This window comes from Gadus macrocephalus, chromosome 21 (assembly GCF_031168955.1).
Source record: "Gadus macrocephalus chromosome 21, ASM3116895v1".
Lineage (NCBI taxonomy): Eukaryota > Metazoa > Chordata > Actinopteri > Gadiformes > Gadidae > Gadus > Gadus macrocephalus.
The window spans coordinates 2268264-2283885 of record NC_082402.1 but is presented as its reverse complement, the minus strand read 5'-3'; the positions used below and the strand labels follow the sequence as shown (position 1 = coordinate 2283885).

At 54.6% G+C, this 15622-nt stretch overlaps 1 protein-coding gene across 1 annotated transcript in view; it reads left to right on the top strand.

Annotated features, from left to right (window-relative positions):
- mdn1 (midasin AAA ATPase 1) overlaps window positions 1-15622 on the top strand; it is a 79361-nt gene that overhangs the window by 57181 nt on the left and 6558 nt on the right. The window contains exons 72-95 of the mRNA XM_060042371.1: window positions 367-440; window positions 778-961; window positions 1360-1498; window positions 1660-1806; window positions 2239-2377; window positions 3192-3297; window positions 3687-3802; window positions 4208-4654; window positions 5043-5272; window positions 5762-5893; window positions 6228-6433; window positions 6854-7015; window positions 7377-7511; window positions 7912-8050; window positions 8399-8574; window positions 9222-9356; window positions 9530-9671; window positions 10424-10731; window positions 10874-11038; window positions 11507-11608; window positions 12372-12570; window positions 12959-13129; window positions 13563-13720; window positions 15006-15095. Of these exons, the coding sequence (XP_059898354.1) occupies window positions 367-440; window positions 778-961; window positions 1360-1498; window positions 1660-1806; window positions 2239-2377; window positions 3192-3297; window positions 3687-3802; window positions 4208-4654; window positions 5043-5272; window positions 5762-5893; window positions 6228-6433; window positions 6854-7015; window positions 7377-7511; window positions 7912-8050; window positions 8399-8574; window positions 9222-9356; window positions 9530-9671; window positions 10424-10731; window positions 10874-11038; window positions 11507-11608; window positions 12372-12570; window positions 12959-13129; window positions 13563-13720; window positions 15006-15095 (4002 nt within the window). The remainder of the gene's footprint in view (window positions 1-366; window positions 441-777; window positions 962-1359; window positions 1499-1659; window positions 1807-2238; window positions 2378-3191; window positions 3298-3686; window positions 3803-4207; window positions 4655-5042; window positions 5273-5761; window positions 5894-6227; window positions 6434-6853; window positions 7016-7376; window positions 7512-7911; window positions 8051-8398; window positions 8575-9221; window positions 9357-9529; window positions 9672-10423; window positions 10732-10873; window positions 11039-11506; window positions 11609-12371; window positions 12571-12958; window positions 13130-13562; window positions 13721-15005; window positions 15096-15622) is intronic.

Genomic DNA, 15622 nt, shown 5'->3' with positions numbered 1-15622 from the left:
CCGAAAGGGGGCGTGCCTCAGTGAAATGCCGCAAGAAAGCTGGGAGATTGGCGACTTTACCACTTCGTACATCCAAATGGATAGCAGCATTACTATGGCAATGTGAACAGCTAAACAGTTGCTCGGTTACCGTGGTAATGTAATCATCTAAACAACAGTTGCTCGGTTACCGTGGTAATGTAAACATCTAAACAACAGTTGCTCGGTTACCTTGGTAATGTAAACATCTAAACAACAGTTGCTCGGTTACCGTGGTAATGTTAACATCTAAACAGCAGTTGCTCGGTTACCGTGGTAATGTTAACATCTAAACAGCAGTTGCTCGGTTACCTTGGTAATGTTAACGAGTGTCTTTCTCCACCTCAGGACTTTGTGAAGATCTCCAGGTGGAACGACGTCAGCTTCTGGTCCATCAAACAGTCTGTGGAGAAGACCCACAGGTGAGCTCATACAGACCATAATATAACACTGACATGATGATACAGTCGGTGGAGAAGACCCACGGGTGACCTCATACAGACCATAATAAAACACTGACTTGGTGATACAGTCTGTGGAGAAGACCCACAAGTGACCTTATACAGCCCATAATATAAACCTGATGATAGTCTGTGGAGAAGACCCACAGGTGACCTATTATAGTTCTCTTCTATATCTAGTTCCCTGCTCCTCTTCTACCCTGTATTCTATGTTAATCTCTTCTATATCTAGTTCCCGTCTCCTTGTCTCTTCTATCCTGTATTCTATGTTGATCTCTTCTTCTGTGGTTCTCCCCAGGACTCTGTTCAAGTTTGTGAAGAAGCTGGAGGAGGCGCTGAGCGCGCCGTGTGCGCCCTCTCTGGTGGAGGAGGGGAGCGGCGCCCAGCTAGACAGCGTGGACGACAACCCCGAGCAGACGCCCATCCAGCGCGTCCACCTGGCCCTGAAGAGCGCCCTCCCTGGCCGGGGCCGGGAACTGCAGGCAAGACAGCGCTATTATATACACGTTAAATACTCAGTGATATATCACTTTATATGATGATACACATTTTAAAGGTAGAGATGTGGCCTGGGTAAGCTGGGGGTTATGGTCCCTGCTGGAAGGTTCTGGGTTCGAACCCCGAGGCAAACCTCTAGCTGTAGGCCTTCTCGAGTGAGAGGTCCTGATCCTAGCCGGGCCACGACCCCACCCTGACCCCACCCTGACCTCACCCTGACCCCATCCTGACCCCCTGTTGCTATTTGAATCAGTTTTCTTCCCAAAATTGTTCATTTAGTTTACGTGCGTTACAAAGGTCTGTTCTATGGGAGAAAGTATGATTTAATACGTGAATAATGTGCCCTGAGCTGATTGGTCTGACGATCCTCTGTGTTCCTCAGACAGAGGCGCCGGAGGAGGAGGGGTCCTCGCTCCAAGCCCGCCTCCCCGTCCTCACCAGGAAGATGAGGAAGATGTGTGTCCAGCTGGTGAAGAAGAACCCGGTCCCGGAGCTCGCTGAAGACCTGGACATCTTCACCGGTACGAACCCTCCTCCTCCTCCTCACAAACATCCCCGGACCGGCAGGTGGTCGCCCACAGCCCTGCTCTGAGTCACGTGGAGCTTGGGTCCAGTGTGTCAGGATGTGGAGAGATGTTCACAGTCTGCTGGTCTAACCCCTCCGGTCTCCTCCGCTCTCCAGGTGAGATCATCAGCAACCTGCGCGACCTGCAGGGCCTGGTGGTGGACGCCTCGGCCGAGAAGGAGAAGCAGCAGTCGGAGGTGAAGCACATCCTGCAGCAGAAGCAGAGGGCGCTGTCCGACCTCTTCAAGATGCTCCGAGACATAGGTGAGATTCTGTCTCTCTCTCTCTCTCTCTCACTCTCACTCTCACTCTCTGTCACTCAGTCTCAGTCTCTCTCTCTCTCGCTGTCACTCTCTCTCTCTCTCTCTCTCTCTCTCTCTCGGTCTCGCTCTCGGTCGGGCTCTCTCTCTCTGTCTCTCGGACTCTCTCTCTCTCTCCCTCTCTTTCTCTCCCTCGGTTTCTCTCTTGTCTGTCTCGTTTCACTATACTCTGAGATATTGGTGACATATACACACACACTTGTTAAAGATGCTCCTTAAGATACAGATGCGATACATTGAACATAGAAAAGCTGAATATGTAAAACCAACACCATCATGTAGCCAAGCTAACCAGATGAAGGGTCTTGAGCCCAGAGCCCTCAGGGCGGTGCCTGCGCTCTCTGACCCCTGCCTCTCGTGTCCTGCTGGGTTCCAGGTCTGTCGTACCGTAAGGGTCTGACCTGGAGCCGCGCCGTGGGCCCCGAGAACACGCTGTGCATGGCCCCCCTGGAGATGAGCACTGTCCTCAACAAGGTCCTCAGCCCCGCCCACGCCCAGGGGCCGGCGGAGAAGACGTACGTACCGGGGGGGGTCAGGGTGTAACGCTTCACGTGACCTCTAGTTCAGGGTGTAAACGTGACATGTGACCTCTAGTTCAGGATGTAAACGCATCATGTGACCTCTAGTTCAGGGTGTAAACGTGTCATGTGACCTCTAGTTCAGGATGTAAACGCGTCATGTGACCTCTAGTTAAGGGTGGAAACGCGTCATGTGACCTCTAGTTCAGGGTGTAAACGCGTCATGTGACCTCTAGTTCAGGATGTAAACGCGTCATGTGACCTCTAGTTCAGGATGTAAACGCGTCATGTGACCTCTAGTTCAGGGTGGAAACGCGTCATGTGACCTCTAGTTCAGGGTGTAAACGCGTCATGTGACCTCTAGTTCAGGATGTAAACGCGTCATGTGACCTCTAGTTCAGGGTGTAAACGCGTCATGTGACCTCTAGTTCAGGGTGTAAACGTGACATGTGACCTCTAGTTCAGGGTGTAAACGTGTCATGTGACCTCTAGTTCAGGGTGTAAACGTGACATGTGACCTCTAGTTCAGGGTGTAAACGTGTCATGTGACCTCTAGTTCAGGGTTTAAACGCGTCATGTGACCTCTAGTTCAGGGTTTAAATGTGTCATGTGACCTCTAGTTCAGGGTGTAACGCGTCACGTGACCTCTAGTTCAGGGTGTAACGCGTCACGTGTCACGTGACCTCTAGTTCAGGGTGTAAACGTGTCATGTGACCTCTAGTTCAGGGTGTAAATGTGACCTCAGGCTGAGGGTGTAAACGTGTCATGTGACCTCTAGTTCAGGCTGTAACCTCGTGTCTTGTCTCCCCAGGCTGTTCTCGGAGCTGTCGTCTGCGTGGGACGGCTGTCAGACGTACTACTTCAGGTCATGGGCCCGGAGGAGCGCTCTGCAGACCGCCCTGCAGACCGCCGCCAAGGTCCGCCCCCACGCCGCACTCTGACCCAGGCTGACCCACACTGACCACCAGGCTGACATCAGACTCAATAAACGCTAACCTCCAACATCTCACTGCCTAGTAGGCCAGCCATCATGCTAGCCATCACGATCGCAATTATGCTAATCATAATGCTATCGATTATGCTAGCAATCATGCTAACCATCACACTAGCCATCCAGCTAGGCATCACACTAACCATCATGCTAGCCATATAGCTAACACCACACTACCCATCACGCTAACCATCACGCTAGACACCATGGCAGCAATCATCTGCGACACTGAGATCACGCTTGCCCCTCACATTAAGCTAACCATGACATATATTGTGTGTGAGATATTTAACTGTGTGTGTGTGTGTTCTGTAGGAGCTGGGTCTGGGGAACATGGACCGCTGTAAGGGATTCTCCTCCCACCTCTTCAAGCTGCTGCTCAGGCAGAGAGGACGCCTGGCCTCCCTCACCCAACACTGGGTGACCATAAGGTAGGCCCCCTGCTGGCCACTCTCACACACCACACCCCCAATGAGTCCCAGTGAGCCCGCCCACCTCAGATAGGCCCCCCTGCTGGCCACTCTCACACACTACACCCCCAGTGAGCCCGCCCACCTCAGGTAGGGCCCCCTGCTGGCCACTCTCACACACTACACCCCCAGTGAGCCCGCCCACCTCAGGTAGGGCCCCCTGCTGGCCACTCTCACACACTACACCCTTGAACCCCAGTGAGTCCCAGTGAGCCCCCCCACTGGGCGATCGGCAGCCGTGTGGCAGACCTCAATAGTTCCACCCTCCCTTCCACACGAATGTGTGGAAGGGAGGATGGAACTATTGAGGTCCGAGTCTTCACCCTCCGACTCACCACCCCCCCCCCCCTCTCTCTCTCCGTCCAGGAGGCTAACGGCTAGCATCCAGGGCCTCCGCCAGAGCCTCCAGACCCCCCAGCCAGAGGCGGAGCAGCAGGTGGAGCAGGTGGAGGAGGTGGAGGCGGCGGCGTGCGGGCCCCTGCCGCCCCAGGAGCCCCTGGGGGCCTGGTTGCGGCGCGGGGGGGCCCTGGCCTCCCAGACCGGCCTGCTGCTGCAGCAGCTGCTCTGGCTGCTGCACTGCTGCCCGGAGGACCTCCAGAACACGGAGACCCCCGGCCTGGGCCCCCCCACGCCCCGCTGCCTCACCCCGCTGGCGGACCACCGGCAGCCCACCGGCTGCCTGATGCGGCGGGGGGACGCGGCCTGGCTGAAGGCCAGCCACACCGTGGAGGAGCTGCTGGAGGAGACCCGCGGCCTGGGGGCGCAGCTGGACGGCGTGGAGCGGGAGACGGCGCCGGGAACGCTGCACAGCTGGTGAGGAACCCTCCGGAACCTCCCACACACAAGTCTGGGAACCTCCCACACACAAATCTGGGAACCTCCCACACACAAGTCTGGGAACCTCCCACACACGACTTAGAACCTCCCACACACGACTTAGAACCTTCCACACACGACTTGGAATCTCCCACACACCTCTTAGAACCTTCCACACACGCCTGGGAACCTTCAAAAGGTCTTAGAACCGGAGCCATGAAAAGCTTCTAGCGTTCTAGAGCTTTATTCTGAGGCTCCATTTGACTGTTTGCTGCCGTTAAAAATCGGATTATCATCACACTCGTTAAAAACTAGGCAGAACCACACCTCCTCAGGAACCCAACGGTCCCATCACGCCGTCTCTTTGCCCCCCCCCTCCCCCCAGGTCCCACTTCGCGGCGGTCCGGTCCGGTCTGGAGCGTCTGGGCGCCGTGGCGACCCGGATGGGTGAGGTGGAGCAGCTGTTCTCCCCGGCGGTGTGCGTGGGCGGAGCCGACAGCCGGCCCGCCATCGCCCAGAGCCTCCGCTACCTGAGGGCGGAGCTAGACGACTGCGTGGGGGAGTGGACCGCCTGGAAGGGCCGGACGCTCGCCGCCCCGGGACCCGGGACCGCGGGTACGCTGCCTTCAGCCCTCAACACATTCACACATTCATACACACAATCACCCATTCATACACAGTCACATCAGGGCCAGCTGTTCAGCCTTCAACACATTCACCCATTCATACACAGTCACATCAGGGTCAGGTGTTCAGCCTTCACATACACCCATCCATAAACATTCACCCAATCATACATTAATCCACACTTTCACAACAGGGTCAGGCGTTCAGCCTTCAACACATTCACCCATTCATACATAGTCACAACAGGGTCAGGTGTTCATCCTTCACATTCACCCATTCATGCAAGGGTCAGATGTTCACCATTCACATTCACACAATCACCCATTCATTCACACATGCACACATACACACAAGAGTCAGGTGTTCAGCCTCCATATTCACACATTCAGTCACACATTCACACCAGGGTCAGGTATTCACCCTTCCCAGCATTGTGACTCTGTACTGAGTGTTGGGTCTTGGGTCTCCTGGGTCCAGGTCCTGAGGCGGTCTTCAGCGCCGGGTTCTCCTCGGAGGTGGAGCAGACCATCACCAGGATCCTGTGTGCCGTCCAGGCTCTGGTGAAGAGGAGGGAGCAGCGCCAGGACAAACCCAAGGAGCCTAAGAGAGGTGAACCAGCTCTGACAGCGCTGAGACAGTTCACCCGATTCACCTGTAGGGGGCAGTACTGCAACACTGCCGACATACTGATGTATGTCGTACAGCACTGTTGTATGCAGACATGTTGGCGTGGAAGACCTTCAGTCAATGTTTCCGATTCCTAGTAGTTTCTGAATGGTTTCCCTTCTGACCAACAGGGGGCATCATTGCCTTCCACTACCAACGTACTAAGTTACCGCTTTATCTAACTAGTAGTTTGTATTCTTCAAGGTTTAAACAAGCTCTCAAAAGTTAAGTTGTTGATGGGCTGTGCTCACTCGCTCTTCCTCACTCTGTACATTAGGGAGCGACGAAGAGGACGGAGACAAGGAGGAGGAGGAGGAGCCTCAAGAGGATCTCCTGAAGGCCGGACACCTGACCCGCCTCCTGGAGGAGGACTTGTCTGCGGAGGTGGACGCCCTCTCCCTAGGGGGTGTCAGCGGGGACCTCATCAGCCTGCTGGGCAGACTGAGGACCCAGCGGGACACCTGCCAGCCCCAGCAGCTCCAGGTAGGACACACACTCTCTGAAACACGGGTTTATGGGGACCGACACACACACACACACACTGAAACACTGGTTTATGGGGACCGACACACATACTCAAACACTGGTTTATGGGAGCAGACACACACACACTGAAACACAGTTTTATGGGGAACAAAACACACACCAAAGCATTGGTTTATGGGGACCGTCTCACACTCTCTGAAACACGGGTTTATGGGGACCGACACACACACTCTGAAACACTGTTTATGGGGACCTTGAGCGTAACATTTACATTTACATTGAGGCTGTTTAGCAGACCTCTTATCCAAAGCGACTTAAAAGTAAAAAAAACTAAAAACGGTTCTGATGTGGTTCTGTACGGTTCTGATGTGGTCTGTGTGGTTCTAATGTGGTTCTGATGTGGTTCTCGCTACCCAGGAGCTGAGCGAGGCCTGCGGGTCCCTGCTGCGTCTGGAGCCCATGCTGGGGGTCTACTCGGACCTGGTCCGCTACTACGTGGCGGTGTCGCTGGGGGCCCACCGCAGCACCGGCAAGCTGCTCTCCGTCCTGGCTAGCATCTTCACCGAGCTAGCCCAGAAGGTACAGCCCGGAACTGTGTTCAGCTAGGGCCGAGTCATGCTAGGCTAACCCTGGGATTGATAATGAGCTGGGGCTAGCTACGTTTGGGCGCAATGCTAAAGTCAAAGGCTGTGGTTAAAAATGTTTGGGTTAATGTTAAAAGCTGAAGTTATAAGTTAACCTTAAAGGCTTAAGTTAAAGGTCAAAGGCTAACAGAAAAGTCTAACACTGATAGCTTAAAATACAAGCTAAAATAAACTGAAACCGTCATCAAAACATAAAGTAAATCCTTTCTGACTCTATGACGTTTGACGTTAATGTCGACCTTTGGAGATGTCTTAATGTACGGTGCAATGACTACTAACCCCTTCCCGTCTTGCAGGGCTTCTGTCTGCCCCAGGAGCTGATGGGGGGAGAGGGAGAAGGATCCACAGACTTCCACGACTACGAGGGTGGAGGCATCGGAGAGGGCGAGGGAGCCAAAGACGTTAGCGACAAGATCGAGAATGAAGACCAGGTGACCTGAACGCCTTCCTCTGGTAGTAGACGATAGATGTAAGGTTTCAGAGTCCAAGAGGATCCCTTCTGGGATGAATAAAGTCCCATCCTGCAGTGTAGCAGTAGCATGTAGTGCTCACTGTTTGTTTTATTATTATGTGATAGAAAGTGAAAGTGAAAGTATTAAGAAGTCAGGAATTGTAATTAGTTATATTCCGGACCTTTTATGAGACCTTTTTAAATACTCCATCAGAGGTCTATTCACCTACCAGTCAGAAATCTCCAGCGACCCTGAGAGCCCCTCAGGGACCCCTAGTGGGTCCTGGCCCCCAGGGGTGGGGGGCCACTGCAGCCACCCCCAGACCTCCAAGGAGACCAGAAGCTGTCTCCAGCGGGTCCTAACCTCTGCCCTCTCCCAGGTCGAGGACACCTTCCAGGAGGGCCAGGAGAAGGAGGAGAAGCCGGAGGAGAAGGGAGACATCAAGGCAGAGGACGACGCCATCGAGATGACGGACGACTTCGACGGCCAGATGCACGACGGAGACGGGGAGGAGAAAGGTACCGCTTATACACCTGTACTGTAGTTTAACTCACCTGTACTGTAGTTATAAACTCATCACACCTTTACTGTAGTTTTAAACCCATCACACCTGTGCTGTAGTTCTAAACTCATCACACCTGTACTGTAGTTCTAAACCCATCACACCTGCACTGTAGTTCTAAACTCATGACACCTGTACGGTAGTTAAACTCATCACACCTGTACAGTAGTTCTAAACTCACCAAACCTGTACTGTAGTTTAACTCATCCCACCTGTACTGTAGTTCTACACTCATCACACCTGTACTGTAGTTCTAAATTGGTCATATAACTCGATAGACGTTTAAATCGATGCGTTTCCTCAGACGATGAAGACGATTCAGACAAGGAGGAGGAGGAGGAGCTGGATAAGAAGATGGGGGACCTGGGGGAGGGTCAGACCGAGACGCTGGACGAGAGGATGTGGGGCGACGAGGATGACGAGGAGGGCGACCAGGACGGGAGTGACAAAGAGGACGAGTTCGGCCAGGGAATGGACCAGGTTGGTACATTCAGAGTCAGCAGACGCTTTCATCCAAATAAGTAGATTCGTCAGAGGAAAGTGGTGGGTAGTGGGCCTTCTAGATCACCTGATGTACATCACCTGATGTAGACCACCTGGTCACCTGAAGCGATGTGTCTCTAGATATCAGGTGTGCTGAGGGTCCTTTCTTCAGCTCTCTGTTTACGCTTTATATTTGATAGGTTTATACTTATGTAGAACCGGGACTGGTGCTAGTTCTAATTCATATTTGTAGTGCATCTTCTAAAGCGCGCCTGTAGTGGAACAGGTAGTCGACCCTGATCGCGCATGTTCCAGTAGGAACCTGTGGTCCACGGACCTACTAGACCACGACCCAGACCGGGTCGTGGTCTAATAGAACCCTGGGGTCCACGGACCTACTAGACCACGACCTTGACCGCGTCGTGGTCTAATAGAACCCTGTGGTCCACGGACCTACTAGACCACGACCCTGACCGCGTCGTGGTCTAATAGAACCCTGTGGTCCACGGACCTACTAGACCACGACCCTGACCGCGTCGTGGTCTAATATAAACCTGTGGTCCGCGGGGCCACTGATGAAGGAACGTCTGGGCTCTTGGCTCCGCTGTCTCCTGAACGGTGTGTGTGTTGTTCTCCTCCTCCAGACGGAGTCTGAACTGGTGGCCAAAGACGACAACCAGGACGCGGCGGAGAACAAGAAGGAGAACCAGAAGAACGAGGAGCAGGAGGAGCAGATGGACCAGGAGGAGAAGGAGAAGATCCACGAACAAGGAGACGAGGTTCGGATCTAAATGATTTTATCCCTCGCTATTGGTCTATCTTATCTTATCATCCATCTTTATTCCTATACATGGAAGTACACATGAGTACTTCCTGTGTGCTTGATGTGTACTTCCTGTGCTCCCAGCATGTACTTCCTGTGTGTCTGACCCCTCCTCTCCTTGTCCCTCAGCGGGAGTTTGACGAGAACGAGGTGGACCCGTTCCACGGGAAGCAGGACAAGAAGCCGGAGCCTGAGGCCATGGACCTCCCAGAAGAGCTGAACCTGGACCAGCAAGACCCCCAGGACGGGGACGAAGACGAGGAGGGAGACGGTGAGGAAGATGAAACTTAAGATAATCCTATTTAGTGTTGCAGCTGTTTTTATTCTACTGTTGCGCCTCCTAATGGGGGAGAGTTTAATTGCAGTATGGGGCCCTCTAGTGGAGGGGAGGTGAATGGCAGTATGGGGCCCTCTAGTGGAGGGGAGGTGAATGGCAGTATGGGGCCCTCTAGTGGAGGGGAGGTGAATGGCAGTATGGGGCCCTCTAGTGGAGGGGAGGTGAATGGCAGTATGGGGCCCTCTAGTGGAGGGGAGGTGAATGGCAGTATGGGGCCCTCTAGTGGAGGGGAGGTGAATGGCAGTATGGGGCCCTCTAGTGGAGGGGAGGTGAATGGCAGTATGGGGCCCTCTAGTGGAGGGGAGGTGAATGGCAGTATGGGGCCCTCTAGTGGAGGGGAGGTGAATGGCAGTATGGGGCCCTCTAGTGGAGGGGAGGTGAATGGCAGTATGGGGCCCTCTAGTGGAGGGGAGGTGAATGGCAGTATGGGGCCCTCTAGTGGAGGGGAGGTGAATGGCAGTATGGGGCCCTCTAGTGGAGGGGAGGTGAATGGCAGTATGGGGCCCTCTAGTGGAGGGGAGGTGAATGGCAGTATGGGGCCCTCTAGTGGAGAGGGAGGTGAACGGCAGGCTGGGGCCCTCTAGTGGAGAGGGAGGTGAATGGCAGTATGGGGCCCTCTAGTGGAGAGGGAGGTGTATGGCAGTATGGGGCCGGTCTCAACATATCTGTTCTCCTCCTTTTCCCAGAAGAGAACCCGCTAGACATCGAGGAGCAGCCCATGACCCTGGACGAGAAGGAGGGCGGGGACAAGGAGGGGGAGGAGGAGACGGACGACCAGCCCGACCAATCAGCAGAGGAGAACGGCCAGGAGGCCAAGGCTGAGGAGGAGGAGGAGGGGAAGGAGGGAGGCGAGGAGAAAACGGACGAGGAGAAAGCAGACCAGGTCAAGAACGAAGAGGAAGAGGCGGCGGCGGAGGAGGAGAAGGAGAACGGGCAGGAGGCCGGGAAAGAGGAGGATCTGGCCGTCCCCAACGACAGAGGACAGGACCCCAAGGTGGGTTCTAGCCTCCGTTGGCTCTTTAGTATTCAGGCCTCAGCAGACGCTTCCATCCAAAGGGACTTCAGGGACTTCGCTGATCAATGACAGCCCTGACTGGTGTCCACGTTCACCCCCTGCTGTGTCTCGCTCCCAGGAGGAGAAGCCGGAGGAGGAGGAGGAGGGAGCGGACGACCAGGAGCAGCCGGAGTTTGAGGAGAGGAAGGAGCACAACGCCGACGGGCAGACCAGCGAGCAGAACGTCCAGAGCGAGACGGCGGTGGAGCTGGCCGGCGAGGCGTCGGAGCGCGACCAGGCCAAGGAGGTATGGAACCGCCAGAACCTCCAGAACCTCCAGACTAGAACGGCCCTAGAACCTTCTGGGCCAGAACCTTCTAGAACCTCCTCTGTCTAGAACGTCCCTAGAACCTTCTGGGCCAGAACGTCCTAGAACCTCCTCTGTCTAGAACGTCCTAGAACCTTAGGGGCCAGAACCTCCTAGAACCTCCTCTGACTAGAACGTCCTAGAACCCTCTGGTCTAGAACCTTCTAGAACCTCCTCTGACTAGAACGTCCTAGAACCCTCTGGTCTAGAACCTCCTAGAACCTCCTCTGACTAGAACGTCCTAGAACCCTCTGGTCTAGAACCTTCTAGAACCTCCTCTGTCTAGAACGTTCTAGATCCTCTGGTCCAGAATGTTCTCAAACCTTCTGGTACCAATAGCTCACGCGCGTGTGTGTGTGTGTGTGTGTGTGTGTGTGTGTGTGTGTGTGTTGTGCGTGTGCGCCTCAGGAACATGGGTGTGGGGCAGCCGACGCGAGCCAATCAGAGGGACACCAGTCCAAACTCACTGCCCGGATGGCGTCTCAGAAACGGACCCAAAACAAGACCCAGGTACCAGTCCTTAGAACCACAGACACAGACACTGAGGTACCAGTCCTTAGAACCACAGACACACGGTGGTACCAGTCCTTAGAACCACAGACACACCCAGGTACCAGTCCTTAGAACCACAGACACACTGTGGTACCAGTCCTTAGAACCACAGACACTGTGATACCAGTCCTTAGAACCACAGACACTGAGGTACCAGTCCTTAGAACCACAGACACAGACACCGAGGTACCAGTCCTTAGAACCACAGACACACTGTGGTACCAGTCCTTAGAACCACAGACACACGGTGGTACCAGTCCTTAGAACCACAGACACACCCAGGTACCAGTCCTTAGAACCACAGACACACTGTGGTACCAGTCCTTAGAACCACAGACACTGTGATACCAGTCCTTAGAACCACAGACACTGAGGTACCAGTCCTTAGAACCACAGACACACTGTGGTACCAGTCCTTAGAACCACAGACACACTGTGGTACCAGTCCTTAGAACCACAGACACAAGACCCAGGTACCAGTCCTTAGAACCACAGACACACTGTGGTACCAGTCCTTAGAACCACAGACACACTGTGGCACCAGTCCTTAGAACCACAGACACACTGTGGTACCAGTCCTTAGAACCACAGACACACTGTGGTACCAGTCCTTAGAACCACAGACACACTGTGGTACCAGTCCTTAGAACCACAGACACAGGCACCTAGGTGTGACTCCTTTAGAACCTCGCTGACCTCCTCCGGTTCCCGGTTCTCTCAGAGCTTCAAGAGGAAGCCGGGGCAGGCGGACAACGAGCGGTCGACGGGCGACGAGAACGAGCGCGTCAACAAGCGGCTGCGGACCGTGGAGAACTCTGAGGACCGCGCCGAGGACCGGCGGAACCCCGAGGCCCGGCAGGAGTCTGACCTGTACGAGCACGTCAAGCAGGGCGAGGCTGACTACGACACGCAGACCTACGGTGAGGAACCCTGGAACCCCCGCTGGGCTAACTGACTGCGGAGGCTATGACCGTTGTCGCTCGCTAACTGTTAATGCTAGCCAGCCGTTGTAGCTCGCTAACTGTTGATGCTAGCCAGCCGTTGTCGCTCGCTAACTGTTGATGCTAGTCAACCGTTGTCGCTCGCTAACTGTTGATGCTAGCCAGCCGTTTAGGATCGCTAACTGTTGATCCTAGCCAGCCGTTGAGGATCGCTAACTGTTGATGCTAGCCCGTCGTTGTAGCTCGCTGACATCTCATTGTAGATGCTGGGCCAGGGGGTTGAATGATGCTCTGATTATCCTGTGAGGACGTTCACTGGGCTATGCTAACGCTAGCGCCGCGCTCCCCGCTGTGCGTTGGGTTTCAGACGTGGCGAGCGCCGAGCAGCAGAAACCCGCCGGCCCCCAGCAGGAGCAGGACCGCGAGGAGGAGGAGGACGTCGCCATGGATACGGACGAGCAGGAGGAGCAGCTGAAGGCCTCAGAGGACCAGGAGCTGAAGCCGGAGCAGCTGGACTCCACCAAGAGCTCCAAGAAGGGTGGGGCGTCTTCATCATTCAGCACCACATCTTCATCACCACATCTTCATCACCACATCTTCATCACCACATCTTCATCACCACATCTTCATCACTACATCTTCATCATCACATCTTCATCACCACATCTTCATCACTACATCTTCATCATCACATCTTCATCACTACGTCTTCATCACTACATCACTCACAGACCGGCAGGCTGAGGGTTGCGAGTTCGGTGTGTGTGTGTGTGTGTGTGTGTGTGTGTGTGTGTGTGTGTGTGTGTGTGTGTGTGTGTGTGTGTGTGTGTGTGTGTGTGTGTGTGTGTGTGTGTGTGTGTGTGTGTGTGTGTGTGTGTGTGTGTGTGTGGAGTTGTGGAGTTGTGGAGTTTTGATGTGCGTTTTCGTATTGATGTGTGTGTATTAACCTCCACCCGCCCCCCCCCCATCAGGGCTGGACAGCGGGGAGGTGGAGCTGAAGAGGAGGCAGGAGGAGGAGGGAGAGGAGGAGATGAAGGACGGGAGAGATGAGGAGGAGGAGGAGCAGCGCGACCGCACCACTGAGTCCACCATCCACACCGCCCCGGAGCTGCTGATGGAGATCACTGAGGTACACACACACACACACACACACACACACACACACACACACACACACACACACACACACACACACACACACACACACACACACACACACACACACGTAAATGCACGACTTTGCACGTACACACACACACACACACGTAAATGCACGTACACACACACACACACACGTAAATGCACGACTTTGCACGTACACACAAGTGTACACGCGCGTACACACACACACACATCTACACACAAACACGTATACACGCACACACCTACTGACTCACTCACACTCGAGTCATGAACTTTGACACAAACCAACCGGATGCCAAGGGTGTGTGTTTGATACCAATGTCAGCGGCCATCCTTGAGCCCCCCCTGACCCCTCCCTGACCCCCCCCTGACCCCCTGACCCCCCCCCTGCTCCTTAGGCCCCGTCCACCAGAAGCCGAAACAGGCAAAACCGTTACGGTTTCGATCTATCCGGTTTCGGAGTATCTCCGTAAAGACGGAGTCAAGCGAAACCGGGTAGATCTGTAGAAACGCTGTAGTACACATTCCAGGCCCATAAGGGGCGCTGCTTCTGCTACAGAAAGCCAGAAGAAAAATAAATAAAAAGAAGAGGCGAGCATGCGCATAAAGGGTGAGACTCCGCGGGCTTAACAGTCATTGGCTAGAGGGTCGATGGGTGGGGCGATGACGTCATGGTTTACGGTTTCAGTCGGTTTCAGGCGTCCACACGAATCCAAAACGAAACCGGGTAGATTTGAAACCACCTCCGAGGGTGGTTTCAGAAGTTTACGGTTTCGCTCAGCGGATTCGCCGGCTTCGTGTGGACGGAAGGCCGAACCGTACAAGTCCTTTGCGGTCTCGCCATGATATCGGCTTCGTGTGGACGGGGCCTTAGTGACTGTTAGATTTCACTGTCGTTTTAAAAAAGTTTTACGTTTTAAAAGTTGTACACTTTATTAGGTAGTCATGGTGATGCACTGTGGTGATGAGGTCTGTGTCTCTGTCTCTGTCTCTGTCTCTCTCTGTGTGTCTCTCTCTCTCTCTGTGTCTCTCTCTCTGTCTCTCTCTCTCTCTGTGTCTCTCTCTGTCTCTGTCTCTGTCTCTCTCTCTCTCTCTCTCTCTCTCTCTCTCTCTCTCTCTCTCTCTCTCTGTCTCTCTCTCTCTCTCTGTCTCTCTCTCTGTCTCTCTCTCTCTCTCTGTGTGTCTCTCTCTGTCTGTGTCTCTCTCTCTGTCTCTCTCTCTCTCTGTGTCTCTCTCTGTCTCTGTCTCTGTCTCTCTCTCTGTTTCCATAGAAACGGCAGGAGGACCCCGAGGAGGTGCGAAGGGAGATGGAGCTGCAGCTGGAGGCGTGGCAGCGACAGGCCCCGGGGCCCCAAGAAGAGGTTAGCCTTAGAGAGACCCTACTGCACCCTACTGCACCCCCCGCTGCACCCTACTGCAACCCCCACAGTACCCCAGTGACCCCACCTACAGTACCCAGTGACACCACCACAGTACCCCAGTGACACCACCACAGTACCCCAGTGACACCACCCGCAGTACCCAGTGACACCACCACAGTACCCAGTGACACCACCCACTGTACCCCAGTGACACCACCCACAGTACCCAGTGACACCACCCACTGTACCCCAGTGACACCACCCACAGTACCCAGTGACACCACCCACTGTACCCAGTGACACCACCCACTGTACCCCAGTGACACCACCCACAGTACCCAGTGACACCACCCACTGTACCCCAGTGACACCACCCACAGTACCCAGTGACACCACCACAGTACCCAGTGACACCACCCACAGTACCCAGTGACACCACCCACAGTACCCAGTGACACCACCCGCAGTACCCCAGTGACACCACCCGCAGTACCCCAGTGACACCACCCACAGTACCCAGTGACACC